The sequence below is a fragment of the Lactuca virosa genome, chromosome 6 (assembly GCF_052849685.1).
Source record: "Lactuca virosa cultivar CGN04683 chromosome 6, Lactuca_virosa_CGN04683_v6, whole genome shotgun sequence".
NCBI classification, from domain to species: domain Eukaryota; kingdom Viridiplantae; phylum Streptophyta; class Magnoliopsida; order Asterales; family Asteraceae; genus Lactuca; species Lactuca virosa.
This window is the reverse complement of record NC_136431.1, coordinates 260,549,900-260,571,141: the sequence shown is the minus strand read 5'-3', so window position 1 is coordinate 260,571,141 and position 21,242 is coordinate 260,549,900. Positions and strand designations below refer to the sequence as shown.

The 21,242-nt window shown below is 42.0% G+C and overlaps 1 protein-coding gene across 4 annotated transcripts; it reads left to right on the top strand.

Annotated features, from left to right (window-relative positions):
• The first annotated feature begins 1,899 nt into the window (after positions 1-1,899).
• LOC145121193 (uncharacterized) lies at positions 1,900-17,427 on the top strand. 4 transcript variants are annotated; one of them, XR_013714527.1, is made up of 3 exons: positions 1,900-2,015; positions 8,038-8,064; positions 8,291-8,408. XR_013714527.1 is itself a non-coding variant. In XM_079056982.1 (3 exons), exons 2-3 carry the CDS (start codon positions 10,846-10,848, stop codon positions 17,176-17,178), a joined length of 1,236 nt encoding a protein of 411 aa, XP_078913108.1. In that variant the 5' UTR covers positions 1,900-2,015; position 10,845; the 3' UTR covers positions 17,179-17,427. The 4 variants fall into 4 exon arrangements, 1 of the variants encoding a protein (XP_078913108.1); XM_079056982.1 differs by lacking the exons at positions 8,038-8,064; positions 8,291-8,408 and adding exons at positions 10,845-12,043; positions 17,141-17,427; XR_013714528.1 differs by lacking the exons at positions 8,038-8,064; positions 8,291-8,408 and adding an exon at positions 17,141-17,427.
• The last annotated feature ends 3,815 nt before the right edge of the window (positions 17,428-21,242 follow it).

Here is a 21,242-nt window from a genome sequence, read left to right as displayed (position 1 = left end):
ACACACTGCTCTGCTCTGGTCTTTTCGCAACCTTTTATTCCTTCAGAAAAATTTTGTTTTATTTCAAAAAGTTTCTCAAATGCCCAGTTTGAGTTCAAATGCGCCCGAAGGTGCATCCGAATCCCTCAAACCAAGGCTCTGATACCAACTTGTAACGTCGTAAATTCCAAAACAATTTTTCACTTTTAAAAATATAATTTCATTCATAAATATCATCAATCTCCATGTATCACATATCAAATCCATAAAATTCATCCCAAGATCACAATACATAAAAACTCCACAAGTGTGTATCAAATCATTAACGGCTCACAAGGCTAGACTAATCCCTTCCTATGTCCTCTCAGAAGGCTAAAAGACCATTTTACCCCTTAATGGTCCCAAAAGTCCAATTGTTTGACCAAACCCTAAAAGTCAACGAAAGACAACTGAAGGGTGGTACGCGGCGCGTACCAGATCTGTACGTGGGGCGTACTCCGCGATCATCCAGAGTCGGGGAACTCGACCCCCTACGCGGCGCGTACTGGGATTATGCCCAACGTAAGTCCCAGATTCATCCTTTCTTCATTTTTGGTCTGAATAGGTTAAGTCATGGGCTCATATCATAGATCTAGGCTCTCTACTGCCTCTTAAGTCATAAAGTCGAAACCTTTAAGCCTTGCATGGCTATAAAGGTCACCAACCACTTCAAACATATAACATCTTTCCCCATTAAGCCCTAATCTCATGCATGTCTTAATCTTAACGTCCAAGATTGGATTTTTATGAACCCACAACGCATATTACACTGAAATAAGGCAGATCTAAGCTTATGGAGGCCATTTGCTCATAAAGTCTCCACCTTGGGACCAAAAACCCTAAAAGTTGGTCCATCAAGCACAAAACAAAAATGATAAGGAAAGATTCGAGCTTTTTACCTCCAAGTGAAGCTCCACTCTCTGTAGAACTCAGATCCAAGCTTGTACTCCAACTTCTAGCCTCCACAAGAACTTCCTCTTCTTCTTCACTACCACACCAAGACACTTTCTAGCTCAAAAACACACACAAGCCTAGAACGATGGTATTCCTCTCTTAGGGTTTCTTTCTCTGTGAAATGGTGGCTGAGGATAAGACCATATCATTCCTTTTATAGTCCTCAAGTCTCATTAGGGTTTTGCATCTGGGCCGGTTACGCCCGGCGTAACCTTGGTACGCCCAGCGTACCTAATCGAGTCCGCATCCAACTTAAGCGCATGAGTACGCGCAACGTACTCTTCAGTACGCCCAGCGTACTCATTTGCCATAACTTTCTTTTAAGGGCTAAACTTGACAACTTGGAAAAGAAGAAGGGTTTAAGAGATGTAGGGTAGGTAGAGGTGAGAGTGAGTGTGTGTTTTTATCTTAGAAAAATTTTGGAATTAGAAAAATGTGAAAAATAATAATTATTGGTTTTCCAAAAATTTCCAACTTCTTTGTAATTTTAGAAAACGGAAAATTTTCATTTTCCGTGAAAAATTTAGAAAAATAGACGAACTAAACGCGTTTTCAAAATTCTCATTTTTTTGGAAAATTTTTCCGGAAAACAGCCCGTTTTTCCGCAACTAAACGCACCCTTAGTATTTTTTGTGGGAAATAAATTCAATTTTGACACGTCAGCATGTCATGTTAACAGGTAACCAGGTCATGCCACGTCAGTAGGTAACCGGATTGACCGGTTAAGTGGTCAGAATTGTAAAAATTTGAAATACACAGTGTCAAAATATGATAAAAAAACACAATATCAAATTATAATTTTTATAAGAACTTAGTATATTTTGTGTAAAAAATATATTAAATAAGAAAAAATAATCATATGACGTCAAGGCTTAATTTTTATAGATACAGGCCTAATATTCTGAAATTTGGGCTTTGGACCGATCTCCGATAACTAACCATTCAAACAAAAAGTCAAAATTAGATTAACCCATCTTCGTTCGCGGGAGTCTGGACCTGGTTTCACCACTGCTGCAATCAATCACCGTTCCACCGCTGGCCAGGTATATCCCTCAGTTCCTCCATTTCTTTCTTCTCTCTTGTCCGCTGGAAAAGTGGAATCAGCATTCAGCCAATCAGGAATCAAACATTTGATTTACTGTTACCATGTCTGATTTTTGGGGTATCTCCTAGAGAATCTATCTAAGGGTATCTCCTTTATCTGAATCATGGTTGATTAAGTAGTATCTTGAAGCACTGATTTTATTTTTCTGATCTATCTTCTCCTGTAAACGGTGTTTTCCCTTTTTATGATCAATTGTCTTTTTATGTTCAATTGGTTTGAATAAACGAACAATGGCTCAATATTATGCTTCATGGTCTTTTCTCTCAATACTTCTTAAAGTAAAAGACTAAGGGTAAATCTATCATATTCAAGATATGGTGAATCTTTTTGTGTAATAGTTCTTAAAGTAAAAGACTAAGTTAAATCTGTAAACATTGGTAATGTGATTCATGTTCCTGCATCTTTGTGATTCTTGTTTGGTTTTACTCTACACTATATCATTTAATGGGGTTAAAGTACTGATATAGATTACATGTGAAGCTCAATCAGTAGGTGTAAATTCTTACATCATGAGCCCTGTTTGGTTCTACGCTACACTACATCAGGGGTTCAAGTATTGATATAGATTCCTGTTTGCTTGATTACCCTTCAATTGAAATAAAAAAATTGAAATTTAGTTAACAAATTTATAGACGGTAATTGATGTTTTCTATATGTTTCCTAATCCCTTATCCTTTCTTTAATTTTAAAACTCGAGAACAGGGTGTGAAAGAAGTCATACTTTATTAATGCTGTCTAACAAAAGCAGTGAGTTGTATATATAATCTGATATCATATGTATAGAATCAAATTGATTTTTGGCTCTTTGAAATTCACTCTCTATAGCAAAAATGTATAAGGAATTCTGGGATGCGTGATCATTATGGATTTTTTGGTTTTCATTTATATATTTTTTTTCTGAAATTACGATTGACAAAGCTCCATGTCAATTTGATATTTTTGAACTTTGTGTATTTTTTATATTAAAAGGATGACTTTTATATATATATATATATATATATATATATATATATATATATATATATATATATATATAATTTATATGAAACTTCAATCATCTTTTAACTGTTTTAGTTATCATCATACAACGAATGAGAAGGCAAACGGGCAACAAGTTGCACCGCTAAGCCCTTTTGTATGGTAAAACCAATTCTTTTGAAGACTACATCCATAGATCTAGGGGATATAACATGGCTATGCATGATCCGTTGTAGTCTACTAAGAAGCTCCACCGCATCCGGCGCAAGGAAACCAAACGTATCAAATGCAAATGGTATGAACGCGTGTTGATTTTCCATGCACGGTTTCTCATGTTTGGTGACCTTGCATGTAACAGCTTTTAATGCAGTCTGTCTCGCCATGAAACCCCTGTCCCTCAAACTTACGAGAGGAGATACCCCTGTCAGGTCCACACATGCGTGTTTCCCTCCAACCCATCCAAAAATCAAAACATCAGCTGGTCTAAGGGTTGACCTTCCTTCTGTCGGGTCAGTCAGGAAATTCACAGGAGCCTCTTTCTTGGCGGAAACCCCAGCACGCTTACATATGTCGACCAAAACATCCCTAACCATATCGTGCCTATATTTGAACCTCGGGAGTTCTTTGCAATGAATTGCATGCTCGCCGAAAGAGTCCAAACATGCCTTGCGGCACACCGGACATATCCCATCGGCTGAGAATATTGGAATCATGAGTCGATATCTGAGGATGGTACGATACTCCACCGGAGATATATGTTGGTCAAGCCCATCTATAGGGATAGCTAGAAGAAAATCTTGAGCATGTGGTGCACGTAAACACTGGAAAACTGCTTTCTGCCGAGCCGTCATATTGAAATTCACTTCCATGTCTTGGATAATTTACTAAAAAGGGCACTCGCCAGTGTATTTTGGGATTTAGGGGGGGGGGGGGGGCGGTGTCCATAGTAGTAAAACTGCTAAGGTCAATGTCCGGAAGCTTGTTACGAAGAGAATCTAAGGCACAAGCATAATCAGAATCCATACCATAAATGCCGTTATCCCGCAAGATGTGGTCTTGCAATACCCACGATTGGGCCCTTGAGGCAACAAAAGCATATGAGGTAGCCTCTACTGCCGAGTGTAAACCCAAACCACCAAACCGAATGGGTAGGGAAGCAAGTCGCCACTGTAAGTCACCAAAGAAGGCGCCACCACAAACCACAATGTCCTCAATCGCCCCATGTAATCCATTATCGAAGAACAACACCGCCTCCTCCATGTGAACGGGTTGGCATGTCCTCAGCCCAAAGAGAAGTTTAGCAATACCCATACAAGATCGAAGTAGAAGGAGCTCACTCTGCGGGTCAGACAATTGTGGAAGAAGACGCATCAAATTCACAGCGCCTTCAGCTCTCTTTATGGCTAAGTTGCTAATGAAACTAGCATCTTTGCTAACAGCTCCCCTGAAAAATTTCACCCCCAATGGCGGCCTCCCGATGCCCACCGGGAATAGCCCCTCACGCAACTTTCAAATTTTGTTTTACATTGTGACTCACGGTTCTATGTGTTCCCATGTGGACATACGTTTCATGCACAATGCCTTTTTGCAGATATTACCAAATGTACTCACCCAAATCAAGTAAGTAGTATTTTGATATTAATTAAAATATTAAATGTTGTTATATAATTGTTTTGTTTTCAAGGCTGAGCATACACTGGATCTACAAAAGCAACTGACTTTAATGAGTATTGAGCCCAATGTAAATGTAAATGGTGGGTTAAATGACTCCTCCATCACAAGTGTGACATCTGTTGATAAGGTCTGGTCTGTATAAATTGTCATTTACTATCATTACTTACACATTTTAAATATGATAAGCCGTTTGTTTCCCCTGAGGAATTACATCTGGCTTTTTCATGGGATATTATGTCCAAGAATGTTGGAATTGAGAAGGGGATTTCTTTTGTCGTATAATACAAGACAAACACCTTCTTTAATTAAAGGCTATAGAAAAAAATGTATTCTATATTTTGATACATTCTATTTCCTTGAATATGATAATTGTTCTTCGTACATGATACGGGTTATATAAATGATAATTATATTTAAATATTGTGGAATATGATAATTGTTCTTCGTACATGATACGGGTTATATAAATGATAATTATATTTGAATATTGTGTACATATTTTATGGGAAAATATTATGGGCTTAAAATATTTGTATAAAACATTATTATAAACTTAACGAATTATGTTATATGACGTTTATAAATAAAAGATCATTTAGGAGAAATAATCTTGGTAAAAGTTGTAGTAGTCGTGATTACGAACCCACAAATATAAAGAATGCAAAACATAGTATGAAGAAATTATGATTTTTTGAAGTTTCGTGTTCAACACAGTACAACTGTGTGTGATAAAATATGAAACGAGGATTGGTTACTTGTTAGTCAAAATAATGTAAACGGGAGTTGATATCCTTGTAAATACAAATATGTTGATTTAAATAACGTCGATAACGGAGTTCATATGAAGAATTTATGAATTTCGCAAGGTCTTTTTACAGTGTTATCTTTTTAGACTGCAAAGTAAAATTAGATTGCAAATTAGCTGTTGAGATCTAAAGGAAAGTTGTAGTACACGTCGAGGCTAGATCTTAGTGAGGTGTTTAAAGTGGATTTTTCAAACAGTATATTTATATACCAAACGGATCCTATCTCTAATATCATCTTACCCGGTGATTCCTTATTTGATAGATTGATATTTCTTGGGATTATTGAGGACTCTAGGAAATAGTTAATATAACCTTATAAATATGAAAACATATTGAAGCATAGTAATATTAGTATTTAGGTCGTTTAAAAGGGAAAAGTTGAAGTTAGTCAATGAGCTAACTTTCTCGCGAATCTTTCGCCTTAATCAGGTGGGTGCATAGTTACTTTCATGAATATGATTTAAATACAAGTATTTATTAAAAGTATTAAATATCAGCTGAAAGCTTATGTGCGAATTATCTGGAACATGTGTTACATGTATATTTAGTAATATTATAAAACATACACTGTGCGAGCCAGTTATTGTTATATATGTGTTAAGTATTGTAACACTCGTGTTCCCAAGTATTTTCATTTTTGGCTTAAAATATAAAAATGTTGCATTTTTGGTCCTTACGCGAGGCGTACTCCATGACACGCCTAGCGTAACTCATGTCGAGACTCTTTTGAGTACATAGGGCGTACTTAAGTGGTACGCAGGGCATACTCACACATGCCCCAAAACCTCATTTTTAGGGTTTGGACCCTATTTAAAGAACCTTAAGTCCTTGAGGCCTCTCTCATCACCAGCCCCCACTGTCCCAAAGCACCATTTCAAAACCCTAGCCACCTTGTGAGGTTCGTGAAGCTATTAGAGTGATATTTTTGTGTGTTTGTAAAGAAGTTGATCTTTGGAGGAGCTCTTGGAGGTTCATTACTTGTAGATCCATATTGTGTTGTTCATCTAGTTTCTCCAGAAGGTAAAAAGCTCCCACTTTGATGGTTCAATTGCTAGATCTTGTTGGTTGGTGAATTCTTATGAGTTTTTTGTCCCGTGGCTTTGGTTCTTGTGAGTAGGGCTGTAAACGAACCGAACGTTCAAAGAACTGTTCGTGAACCGTTCGACGGAAAGTTCGTTTATGTTCGTTTATTTAATAAATAAACGAACATGAACACAAATTATCGTTCGTTAGTTAAACAAACGAACATGAACAATGGTCTCGTTCGTTCAATTATGTTCGTGAATGTTCGTTTATTTTCGTTCATATAAGTTCATTTTATGTTCACATATGCTTAATTGTGTTTGATTATATTAGTGTATTATATGTTCATTTATGTTCATATATCTTCAATTATGTTTTTTTAATCTTTGTTCATTTATGTTCGTTTAGCATGTTCATGAGCATGAACGAACGAACATGAACAATGTAATCTGTTAAATGAACGAACATGAACAAGAAAACTCGTTCGTGTTCGTTCATTTGTTCGACTAACTTAAACGAACGGACATGAACAAGCCTCGTTCGTGTTCGTTTACAACCCTACTTGTGAGTATGAGCTACTCCAGAACCTTTAGGCATCATTTGTAGCCATTTTTGAGGTTGTTAAGTCATAAAAATCGGATCTTGAGAATTATAGTCCACCCATGCATGAATTGTTGGTCATTTTGTGAAGTTATGAACCTAGGGTTTGGTTTTGGGCTCTATTAAGTCATGCAAAAGCTTAAAGTTGTCAACTTTATCAGTTAGGACCTTCCCAAGAATTAGATATGTGAATTGGACATTTAGATTTTGGGTATTAAGTGCTTAAAATGGATTTTTGGCATCTGGGTGGTACGCCGGGAGTAACCCTGGGGTACGCATGACGTAACAGGCTTTTCCCCGTTTCCCTTTCTATTGAAGCCCAGTACGCAGGGCGTAATGGGGAGGTACACATGACGTACTCCTAGAAGCCCTTTTGGGCGATTTTTAGCCCTTAGGTCATTATGAGTTTTGGGCCGTGCTTAGTTGGGTCTAGCTTGGAGAGGGTAGAATGACCTTTTACCCTCAGTAAGAAAACATATGTTTTGGATCTTTGATTATCAGTTATTACCCTGATTATTAATTAGGGTTGATTTTTGGATATGTTCAATGTGAGGAGCAGTGGTAGCAGTAGCTCGAGTGTGTGATTTGTTTATCATCAGATTGAGGTGAGTCTCCTCACAATATTTACGGGTCGAAGTCACTAATGCTGACCCGATGATTTATGTTATAGGATGCTAGCTATCTGTGTGACTCTTGCAAGTATTTTATGTGTTTATATGTATACCGGGCAAGGACTGATGAATGTGTTGGGCATAGTCCATCGCATGTTACTGATAGATCTGTACCGGGCGCGGCCCGATGCCGGGTGGGGCCCGTTATATGTATGGTATGTGATATTTTGGGGAACTCACTAAGCTTTGTGCTTAAAATGTTTTTCAGGTACTTACGTGTAACACCGGATTCCTGGTACGATTTTATTTAAGTATTTTCTTAAATTTTTGCCATGAACTCGGCGAGTCTGCGTCCCGACTCGCCAAGTAGCAGCGAGGTGGACACGGGATTTAAGCTGGGAACTCGGCGAGTCGACATATGGACTCGGCGAGTCCACCTGTCTGGATGATACTCTATTTTCAGACATTGCACCCTATTTTACCCATTCTAAAACACCCATTTCGTCCCATTTTCCTCCCAGAGAGCAGTAGAGAACAACCCTAGCTCCTTTAGTGTTCTTGAGTGATTTTGATCTTCCAAAGAAGGTTTTGGAGCTTAGAAGAAGAAGGAGGAAGTTGGAGTGTTCCAGAAGTGAAGGTAGATCCGAAATCTACTCTGGGGAAGGCATCAAATCAGGTAATAAAACCCTCACTTTGCTCATTAGCTCTTAGGTTCCTTTTTTTCCCCAATGGTTGATCTTCAAGCCTTAAAACCCCCAGATTTCGTGTGTATATGTGATAACCAGACCCTAGGAACTGAGACCCATGAGTTGGATCAGTTGCATGTCTCAGATTTGGCCAGATTGGGTGAAGAGTCGAAGGGAACTCGGCGTGTGCCAAAGTGCACTCGGCGAGTTCCATGAAGATGGCCTTAGACTCGACGAGTTGGATGAACAACTTGGCGAGTCCTATGAAGATTGCCTGGTACTCGGCGAGTCGTTCTTCAAACTCGGCGAGTCCCTTGAATATAGCCTTGAACTCGGCGAGTTGTTCTTCAAACTCGGCGAGTCATATGAACTGTCACTAGGATAAGAAGGGTTTAAGTGTAGGAGGTCCAACCCTTCGTAGTCGCACGTGGAATTAGCAATTTAACGTGTAGCTATAGTCCCAGAATCTCCAAATCTCCAAGGTTGATGTTCTGATGGAAGATTGGAGCGAATTGTGAGATCTGTTCGTCGGACTCGGCGAGTCCCCCCTTGGACTCGGCGAGTCCAGTCGCGGGTTTGTTAGTTGTCCCCGTTTAGCGAGTCAGGCTGACTTAGTGAGTGGGAACAGGGACCCGATGAGTCAGAGTCGGGCTAGACGTAGAAGGACTCGGCGAGTCGCTATATGGACCCGGTGAGTCCAGTCAATCAGAGAGTTGACTTTGACCAAGAAGTTGACTTTGACCAGTCATTTGACCTAAGGGGTATTTATGAGTACCTAATCCATGATTACAGATTTATAGCCGGAGGGTTACCGGTGCGGCAGCCAGGCGTAGGTTGAGCGGGTTTTCAGCAGCTACCCTCGAGGTGAGTTACCTTCCAGTAAAAGTGGGTCTAAGGCCACAATGCCAGCCCACTAGTAGGAGTCGTATGATAGATGACTGTCTGTGTGATAATCATCTAGGTTTGTTACTACCTGATATGCTTTATGTGCTAGCAGATTATGATGTATGGGTTATGTGATATGTTATTATGTGGTAGTAGTAGTAGGGGGTGAAACAGTCCCCGATCCGGTCGACAGGACCGAAGGGGTAGGCCAGCACCCAGATATGCTAGGCAGTATCCGGTCGACAGGACCGAAGGGGAAGGTCGGGCACCCAGAAATGCCCGGCAGACATGTATGCTATGTGATTGTATGGTATGAGGTTCGTTGGGGGAACTCACTAAGCTTCGTGCTTACGTTTTATAGTTTTGTTTTCAGGTACCTCTTCAGCTAGGGGAAAGGAGCCGGCGCGGTAGCGGCATATCACACACACTCTTGTTTCCGCACTATGGATTTTCTGGGATGTACTATGAATATTTTACTATGATGTTACCGGTTTTCAGACATGAATTAATATTATGAATGTTTTGTAACGATGTTTTTATGTATTAACCTAATTTAAAAATGAAAATTTTAGCTGGTATTTTTGGGATGTTACAAGTTGGTATCAGAGCCCTGGTTTGAGGGATTCGGACACACCTTCGGGGGTGTCCGGACTCAAATCGAGGGATTAAAAGATTTTTATAAAGAAATGATTTTTCTAAAGACTAAGTAAAAGAGTTTCGAGAAAGAAAGAACAAGGTGTGTGATGTGCGCGACCGGCCGAGCTCAAGTAAGTTTTCCTCAAAGTACCCATATAAGTTATTGTTATGATTATCAGTTCCAGTTTCAGTAGAACAACATGCTAGAATAGGACTAAGGATCTAGGAATGATGCCTTATGTGCCTGCTTTATGTGTTCCAGCTTTATGAGAATTGCATGCTAGTACAGATCAGTCAGTATGATAGCCAGAATAGTATATACTTGATTATGTGTACTCAATGCACGAATGCTGCTTGCTATGTGCTTTTAGGAGTTCTAGTTGTCTCTCACTAACTAGTAAACGAATATGTTACGTTACATAATGCAAGGACTAAATAATTTCAGAAGGTTGGGTCTAGCCCTGCTTCGCAGCTCTTGTCTGAGTCCAACCGTTGTAGGGTAGGACCTCTCATTCGAAGAATTATCTAGTCTGAGTAATATGTAATAGTATTCGCGAGCTAGTTAGGGAAAGAAAGCAGGGACTTCTTGTGCAGCTGATGGCAGAGAGTGGGATGGCGATTACTTAGGGCAAGCCTAGGGCGAGAGTAGTACGAGAACCGCAGTATTAGTAGAAAGGACTTGGTTGAGTTGAGGCAATTCTTGAGGAAAGTACGGATAGACGTGGAAGGTAGTATGGGCCCGTACTACTGAAAGCGAAGGATCCGTACTCGATTCAAAAAGGGCCGAGACGAGACCGGGGACTTGTGATATGTATGTAAGCCTCGTTAGTGGAATATAGTTTGATGGTGGTTATGCTATGTTTTGCAGTATGGTGACCACACGACAGGGAGAGGGAGGCTCAGGATCAGGATCGGGTTCGGGTTCAGGGTCCGAACCAGTTGATGAGGGTCTACGCGAGTTCATCGCGTCAGAGATTACCATGGGCATCCTTGAGTCGACTCCCATCATCTTCGGGTCGATCAAGGAGGGTATTGTAGAGTTGATGGAGGATCGTCTCAGGGCGTTCAGGAGTGATATGGCGGCTAGCCAGTCAGGACCACGCACACTGTCCTTTAAGGACTTCAGGGGTAGTGGAGCATCAGATTTCCATGGGGCGAAGGACCCCATTGCTGCCAGACGATGGATTGCAGACCTTGAGTCTGCACAGCTGATCAGCTTCTACCCCGAGGGGTCGAAGGTACGATTTGCAGCAGGGTGTCTACGTGACAGAGCTAGAGATTGGTGGGAGTCGGTTTGTGACTCTTTGGGAGCCGCGGCCATTGAGGCTATGACATGGCCGGACTTTATGACACGATTCAGGACGGAGTTCGCACCTGCGGTGGAGCTCCAACAGTTGGCACGGGAGTTCTTGGATATGAGGCAGACGACAGAGACAGTGGCGGAGATCACCGCCAAGTTCCGGGAGAGGGCGTTACTGGTACCTCAGTACGCGGGTGATGAGGACATGAGGAGGACCCGCTACCACGACATGCTCCAAGCCGACATCCGGGAGCATGTCAGTTTTTCAGCTTGCCCTACCCTGGAGTCCATGATTGCCAGGGCAAGGGAGAGGGAGATTGATCTGGGTCACATTCTGAAGAGAAAGGCTGAGGAGGGACAGATGACTGGGGCTTCGGGGAAGAAGCCCAAGGGATCAGATCCGGGCCCAAGAGGCCCATCGAGTCGTAGCCGCTGCAGGAAATGCGGCAAGTCGCATGAGGGACCATGCAGGTTAGGATCGTCAGGCTGCTACAAGTGCGGCAAGACGGGGCACTTTAGCAGGGATTGTACTGCTCCTACTCCGGTATTTCAGACGTCCGAGTTGCTGTGTTTCCACTGCAACCAGAGGGGCCACAAGAGGGCCAATTGCCCTCAGTTGACAGCAGCAGCGCCAGTACAGGCGCCAGCTCCAGCGACCCTGCGGATTACGGATGGCCGGCAGGGCAAGGCAGAGGCTCCGGTGGTGAGGAGCCGGGCATTTCAGCTGACAGCCGAGGAGGCACGCGCTGCACCCGATGTGGTGACGGGTATGATTCTTTCCCTCTGACCTATTTATATGAGATTTATGATATTGATATGTGCTCTGTGTATATACGTTTAGGATCGTTCCATGTGAACGGTATTCCAGTCCAGGTGTTGTTTGATTCGGGGGCTACCCGATCCTTTGTTTCTCTTGCACTTAGCAAGAAGTTTCCTGAGTCCTCGGGCATGTTGGATTGCCCTTTAGAGGTAGAGATTGCGGACGACCGGTCGGTGCGAGCATCAGAGGTCTTCCGAGATTGTGTATTGAGGTTGTTCGAAGAGCGGTATTTGGTTGACCTAGTTCCCATTCCATTGCGGGGAAACAAGGTCATTATTGGTATGGATTGGCTGAGTCCCAATGGGGCAGTGATAGATTGCGCGCAGCAGTTAGTACGAGTCAGAGCCCCAAGTGGGGGAGAGTTAGTAATTCAGGGTGAGAGATCACAGCGAGGGCCAGCCTTCTGTTCGGCAGCGAGGGCAAGGCGTTACCTTCAGCAGGGTTGCGCAGGATATGTCGCATATGTCATGGACACCCGGGAGGCGGGTAAGGCGACGGTGGGCGATGTGCCCGTAGTACGAGAGTTCGCGGATGTATTCCCCGAGGAGCTGCCTGGGATACCTCCGGAGCGACAGGTGGAGTTCAGGATCGACCTAGTCCCTGGTGCGGCTCCGATAGCCAAGGCACCGTATCGGTTGGCTCCTCCTGAGATGCAGGAGTTGTCTACACAGCTTCAGGAGCTGTTAGACAGGGGTTTCATTCGACCGAGCAGTTCACCCTGGGGAGCCCCGATTCTGTTTGTGAAGAAGAAGGACGGGTCGCATCGGATGTGTATCGATTATAGGGAGCTGAATAAGGTAACGGTGAAGAACCGCTACCCACTCCCGAGGATTGACGACCTCTTTGACCAGCTTCAGGGAGCATCTTGGTTCTCCAAGATAGATTTGCGTTCAGGGTATCACCAGGCGAGGGTCAGAGAGGAGGATGTGCAGAAGACGGCATTTCGGACACGTTATGGCCACTATGAGTTCGTGGTGATGCCTTTCGGGCTCACCAATGCTCCTGCCGCGTTCATGGACCTCATGAACCGCGTGTGTAGATCGATGTTAGACCGGTCGGTGATAGTATTTATTGATGATATCTTGGTTTACTCCAAGACGCGAGAGCAGCATGAGGAGCATTTGCGAGAGGTTCTAGAGACCTTGAGGAGGGAGAACTTGTATGCCAAGTTCTCCAAGTGTGAGTTCTGGTTGTGCGAGGTGCAGTTTCTTGGGCACCTTGTCAACCAGAACGGGATTTCGGTGGATCCGGCCAAGGTGGAGGCCGTGATGAGATGGGAGGTTCCGAAATCTCCATCTGAGATTCGGAGTTTCCTGGGATTGGCTGGCTACTATCGGAGATTCATCCAGGATTTCTCCAAGATAACATTACCCCTGACCAGGTTAACGAGGAAGGCCGTGGTCTTTCGTTGGGGGCCTGAGCAGCAGGCAGCATTCGAGACACTGAGACAGAGATTGTGCGAGGCGCCAATCTTAGCCTTGCCAGAGGGCATGGAGAATTTTGTTGTATACTGCGATGCGTACACCTCAGGTTTGGGCGCAATATTGATGCAGAAAGGGCATGTCATCGCCTACGCGTCGAGGCAGCTGAAGCCTCACGAGGCGAACTACCCGACACATGATTTGGAGTTGGGGGCCGTTGTGTTCGCCCTCAAGATTTGGCGTCATTACCTCTATGGGGTTCGCTGTACGATTTACACGGACCACAAGAGTTTGAGGTACCTCATGGACCAGCCAAATCTGAATATGAGGCAGCGTCGGTGGCTTGATGTGGTAAAGGATTACGATTGTGAGATCCTCTACCACCCAGGGAAGGCCAATGTCGTGGCCGATGCGCTTAGCCGCAAGGCAGCACCGATCAGGGATATCTGTTTGAGGATGACGGTGGTGACTCCGCTTCTGGAGCGGATCCGGGAGGCTCAGCAGCAGGCTATGAAGGAGGAACATCGGAAGAGTGAGCGGATTGTGGGACAGGTTTCCTCCTTCGACCATGACAGCAGGGGATTATTGACATTACACCGCAGGGTGTGGGTTCCATACCTCGGAGGCGTGCGCCAGGTTCTGATGGAGGAGGCGCACAAATCCCGATTCTCCATTCATCCAGGGGCAACGAAGATGTATAGGGATCTTCGTCTGGACTATTGGTGGCCCTGCATGAAGCGGGATGTAGCATGGTACGTTGAGCGGTGCCTGACCTGCAGGAAGGTCAAGGCCGAACACCAGAGACTGCACGGCAAGATGCAGCCGTTGGATATCCCGCTGTGGAAATGGGAAGACATCACGATGGATTTCATCACCAAGCTTCCGAAGACCGCGCGGGGAGTGGATTCGATATGGGTCATCGTCGATCGGTTGACCAAGAGCACCCACTTTATCCCGATTCAGGAGAGCATCTCGGCCGAGAAATTGGCCGATATCTACATCAGAGAGGTAGTGACACGGCATGGGGTGCCAGTTTCAGTGATTTCGGATAGGGATGTGCGGTTCACTTCCAGGTTCTAGAAGAAGTTTCATGACGAGCTGGGTACTCGTCTGCATTTTAGTACAACCTTCCACCCGCAGACGGATGGCCAGAGCGAGCGGACCAACCAGACTCTGGAGGACATGCTGCGGGCGTGTGTTTTAGACTTCGGTGGTAGCTGGGATACCTATCTTCCTTTAGCCGAGTTTTCATAGAATAACAGCTATCACACGAGTATTGACTGTCCTCCCTTCGAGATGTTGTACGGGAGGAAGTGCAGGACCCCGATATGTTGGGGCGAGGTTGGACAGAGAGTCACGGGGAGCACCGAAGTAGTGCTCAAGACGACAGAGAAGATTCAGCAGGTCCGGAGCAGGCTTCAGACTGCTCAGAGTCGGCAGAAGAGTTATGCCGATAGGCGCCGATCAGACTTGGAGTTCAAGGTTGGGGATATGGTTCTCCTGAAAGTGTCGCCTTGAAAGGGCGCCATCCGATTTAGGAAGCGGGGCAAGTTGGGTCCCAGGTATATTGGACCGTTTAGGGTTGCAGCCCGAGTGGGCAAGGTGGCATACCGGCTGGATCTGCCAGCCGAACTCAGTCAGATCCACAACACTTTCCACGTCTCCCAGCTGCGGAAGTGCCTGGTGGACGACTCAGCGGTGGTACCTTTGGAGGACATCCAGGTTGATGACAGCCTGAATTATATCGAGCGGCCTGTGGCTATCCTAGACCGGAAGTCGAAGGAACTGAGGAACAAGAGGGTGGAGCTGGTGAAGGTGCAATGGCAGCACCGGAAGGGCTCGGAATGGACTTGGGAGCCCGCAGATGAGATGGTGGAGCATTATCCGGAGCTGTTCCAAGAGGGAACGGCAGACTTCGAGGACGAAGTCTAAAATAAGTGGGGGAGATTTGTAACACCGGATTCCTGGTACGATTTTATTTAAGTAGTTTCTTAAATTTTTGCCATGAACTCGGCGAGTCTGCGTCCCGACTCGCCGAGTAGCAGCGAGGTGGACACGGGATTTAAGCTGGGAATTCGGCGAGTCGACATATGGACTCGGCGAGTCCACCTGTCTGGATGATACTCTATTTTCAGACATTGCACCCTATTTTACCCATTCTAAAACACCCATTTCGTCCCATTTTCCTCCTAGAGAGCAGTAGAGAACAACCCTAGCTCCTTTAGTGTTCTTGAGTGATTTTGATCTTCCAAAGAAGGTTTTGGAGCTTAGAAGAAGAAGGAGGAAGTTGGAGTGTTCCAGAAGTGAAGGTAGATCCGAAATCTACTCTGGGGAAGGCATCAAATCAGGTAATAAAACCCTCACTTTGCTCATTAGCTCTTAGGTTCCTTTTTGTCCCCAATGGTTGATCTTCAAGCCTTAAAACCCCCAGATTTCGTGTGTATATGTGATAACCAGACCCTAGGAACTGAGACCCATGAGTTGGATCAGTTGCATTCTCAGATTTGGCCAGATTGGGTGAAGAGTCGAAGGGAACTCGGCGAGTGCTAAAGTGCACTCGACGAGTTCCATGAAGATGGCCTTAGACTCGACGAGTTGGATGAACAACTCGGCGAGTCCTATGAAGATTGCCTGGTACTCGGCGAGTCGTTCTTCAAACTCGGCGAGTCCCTTGAATATAGCCTTGAACTCGGCGAGTTGTTCTTCAAACTCGGCGAGTCATATGAACTGTCACTAGGATAAGAAGGGTTTAAGTGTAGGAGGTCCAACCCTTCGTAGTCGCACGTGGAATTAGCAATTTAACGTGTAGCTATAGTCCCAGAATCTCCAAATCTCCAAATCTCCAAGGTTGATGTTCTGATGGAAGATTGGAGCGAATTGTGAGATCTGTTCGTCGGACTCGGCGAGTCCCCCCTTGGACTCGGCGAGTCCAGTCGCGGGTTTGTTAGTTGTCCCCGTTTAGCGAGTCAGGCTGACTCAGTGAGTGGGAACAAGGACCCGATGAGTCAGAGTCGGGCTAGACGTAGAAGGACTCGGCGAGTCGCTATATGGACCCGGCGAGTCCAGTCACTCAGAGAGTTGACTTTGACCAAGAAGTTGACTTTGACCAGTCATTTGACCTAAGGGGTATTTATGAGTACCTAATCCATGATTACAGATTTATAGCCGGAGGGTTACCGGTGCGGCAGCCAGGCGTAGGTTGAGCGGGTTTTCAGCAGCTACCCTCGAGGTGAGTTACCTTCCAGTAAAAGTGGGTCTAAGGCCACAATGCCAACCCACTAGTAGGAGTCGTATGATAGATGACTGTCTGTGTGATAATCATCTAGGTTTGTTACTACCTGATATGCTTTATGTGCTAGCAGATTATGATGTATGGGTTATGTGATATGTTATTATGTGGTAGTAGTAGTAGGGGGTGAAACAGTCCCCGATCCGGTCGACAGGACCGAAGGGGTAGGCCAGCACCCAGATATGCTAGGCAGTATCCGGTCGACAGGACCGAAGGGGAAGGTCGGGCACCCAGAAATGCCCGGCAGACATGTATGCTATGTGATTGTATGGTATGAGGTTCGTTGGGGGAACTCACTAAGCTTCGTGCTTACGTTTTATAGTTTTGTTTTCAGGTACCTCTTCAGCTAGGGGAAAGGAGTCGGCGCGGTAGCGGCATATCACACACACTCTTGTTTCCGCACTATGGATTTTCTGGGATGTACTCTGAATATTTTACTATGATGTTACCGGTTTTCAGACATGAATTAATATTATGAATGTTTTGTAACGATGTTTTTATGTATTAACCTAATTTAAAAATGAAATTTTTAGCTGGTATTTTTGGGATGTTACATTACGGTTCGAAGGGGAAGAGCCCGACCTGATGGAACGGCATCTACGCTTGTTCTGCATTTTATGATTTTGGATTGTACTCTAATAACTATTTTCTACATTGACATACTTTGATGGTTTGTGAAATGAATGGTTGATGGTTTTGGTTGTTTTAAAACAAAAAACTTTACTTAGTATTTTGGGACATTACAAGTGTATATACAATATTATTACATGACAATCTTAATGGAAGTATTATTACTTAAAAGATTAATGCATACTAAATATCTAATACTCTGTGGTAAATATATACATTGTATTATGATAGTATTACATAAACATGGATTTGTATAGGGAATTGATTTCATGAATTGTAGTCTTGTCTAGTTTTAAACTAAGACGTATAAAGGATGTTTAGTTTCCAAGTAAGTTGAACAAATGTGTAGTCATACTCTGTATTTAAGGCTGTTCATTATTTGGATAAAATCAAATTGTCTAATTGTACAATTTGGATTGGACTATTTGGTTAAGATATTTGGATATTTGGATTGGTTTCAACAAAACCGAATTATTATTTTGGATTTAGGATTGATTTTGATTTATAAAATAAGAACCGAGTAGTCCAAAAAAACCAAATAACAATTATTATTTATTTATTTTAAATATATTTATAATTATTTATTAGTTTTATAAATTATTTTTTAAATAACTTCAAAAAGTTTTACCTAATAAAAAATATTAATATGCATTTTCTCTCAAAAGTTTTTTATCTATAAAATATTAAACTATAATATACCTTCTTAGTCGTTGTATATAAATTTTAAATAACAACTAAATAATTTGTTTTTACTTCTTCAGTAAAAATTGGATAATATTATAATTATATATCGTTTTAAAATGTTTTGGTTTTTGAAAAAAAACATTAATTATAAAAACCGATCCAATTGAATTATAACTGGATCAGATTGAATCGGATCTATAGTTTGAAAACCGAAATCAATTTGGATTCACTTAATTGGATCGGATGGAACCGATCCATCCAGTCGAACACCACTACCTGTATTGCGATAGTATTGCATGAATAAGATGTTTGTATTGAAAATGAATTACATGTATTGTGATTTGGTCTAGTTACAAACTAAGGTTTGTTAAGGATTATTTAGTTCAAAGGAAGTTGGATAAGTGCTTAGTTATACCCTGTATCGTGATAGTATTTCATTAAACATCAAATTTTTTTATCGGAAATTGATTACAGGTATTGTTGTATTGTCTAGTTGTAATAAACTAAGACTTAAAAGGGATGCTTAGTTCAGTTAAGCTAAAGAGAGGCAACCCCTGATCCATTGTCGCCATTTTTGACCAAAATCCATTTGATCCGTTCCAGATAATCCAAATTTATGCAGCGAATGCCTTTTCAAAGTCTATTTTGAAGAGGAACGCCTTAGACTTGTTTTTTTTTGTAATGAGATAACCTCGTTTATGAGCAAGGGTCCATCAAGGATATTGCGATCTTTAATAAATGCGGATTGTGTGGGACTGATTACATGAGATACGACTGATTTTAATCTCTCAGCTAACACATTGGAGATAATCTTATACAAACATCCAATTAAACTATTGGGCGGTAGTCGTCCAAGGTGTTTGGATCACCTAGTTTAGGAATTAGAATGATGAATGATGAATTACATCCTCTGTCAACCTTCCCCGTGTTTTCGAATTGTTTAACAGCCATGTAGATGTCAGATCTAACGGTTTCCCAATGTTTTTTAAGAAATGCAAAGGTGAACCCATCTGGTCCAGGGGCTTTATCCACACCATATAGCCATACTGTACCTCTAACTTCCTCCATGGTGAATGGCTCCTCTAAATTCTGCTTGATAGTACCCGACAGTTTCCTGAACTTGTCACTGAGGAAATTGGGTCTGTTGTTAGATGTTTCACTGAATTTTTTTGGAGAAGTGGTTAAATGCTTCACATTTGATTTTTTTCTGGGCCTGTGATCCAAAAACCGTTTATTTTTATACCTGAAAGTCTTTATGATCTGAGATTTTTGTTGATGAGACCGTGAAAGTAACCTGTGTTCTCGTCTCCCTTTAAAGACCATTTACATCTCGATTTTTGTTTGATGTCCAGAAGACGACTGGATTCCAGTTTCATCAGCTCCTTATGCAAATCTCTTCTACTTTCAAGTGTTCGTAGGTCAGGTATTTGGATTTCGGCTTCTTTGTCGATGGAGTCAATTTTTGCTGTTAATTCATCTATCTTTTTTGTAGCTTCCTCGTTTTTGTCACGTCTCCATAGTTTGATTTTTTTTTTCTTTGATGCCTTTTAGTTACCAGCAACCATTGATAATGGGGAAAGAGATGTGAAATATCTGTATTCCAAGTTGCATACCCACCCTGCTTTTACGACATCTTGAAGTCCAACATTAAGCAACCAGGAGTTGAAAAAATGGAATGACGAAGGGCCAAAGTCGACGCCATTATTCGATAGAAGCAAAGGACAGTGGTCCGAATGAAGCTTTGGTAATGTCGTGACTTTCATGTGAGGTCAATCGCTTGCAGTGTTGTTAGACACTAGAAAGCGATCTAATTTGCTATGTTTAGAGTCGTCGACACTCATATATGTAAACCGTCTTCCACCAAGCTGAATGTTAATCAATCCAAACTTAGATATGAATTTATTGAAGTGATATGTTGTGTTTGGGTTAAAAGACGAGCCTAATCTTTCCTCTTCTGATCGCACTTCGTTGAAATCTCCAAAGAGAACCCATCGCATGGTATCGTCTGCCTTAATGATGTTTTTCAGATTAGACCAAAGAAGTCTTCTCCGAGATGGGTCATTCGGTGCATAAAATGTTTACAATGCCATATTTTAAGTTGGATGTTATCCATGTGCCTTTAATAACCAAGAAATCTTGCCCTTTAATGTCATATTTGTACAAAAAACTTTGTAACTTATATTTCTTAAAATTCAAAACATGACTATATATATATATATATATATATATATATATATATATATATATATATATATATATATATATATATATATATATATATATATATCCATTGAATTTAAATAAACGAGTCAATGAACAAAATTAAAGAGGTCCGATTTAAAAAATAAATATGTAGTTTTAAAAAAACAATAAATTTTATTTATTTATTTATTTTTTTGACATTTGCCCTAGAAAATAAAATATAAAAACGTAGAAAAAGGTATCCATTTGAGAGGCTCGTGCAAGGAGTACACGTGAAAGGCTAGTGCAAACAGAGTTTAAAAGGGTTGACCAAGAACCAGGTAGTTGACCGGTCTTTGACATGCTTCTACCGATGATACATGATGCATGTTGATGTTATCATGCAACTTTACTTTTATGCCGGACTCGTTCTCACTAACACGCCATCCACCGCACGCCTCTTTCTTTTTTATGTTTACCCCACAGTCCCACACACCCCCTCCCTTCGCTTTTATCTTACTTCCGCCACTACTTTTCTCTAAAAAAAAATATTTATCATTAACTTACATCTCTAATCATGTTAAAATCGTATTTCTATGAATAAAATCAACTAATATTAATTATATATCTGCAACTATCTTAAATATATGTGACCTATGTATCTCTATTAATTAATTGGACTTGTTAACTTTTGAAGAAGTGTCTGTTCTTTTTCCATCACAAACGATGGATTCAAAACAATAAAATAATAAAGAACATAATGGATGATATCATGATACATTTGACTAGAGATAATATCGTCATTTGACAAGTACTAAGGAACTACACTTATGTTGTAATAAACATGACTAAGTTGTAAATGTGACAATAAATATATATAGTTCATTAGTAGGTATCCAAGCTGTGTTCCCTTCCAAACTAATTTCTATGATTATCGTAAA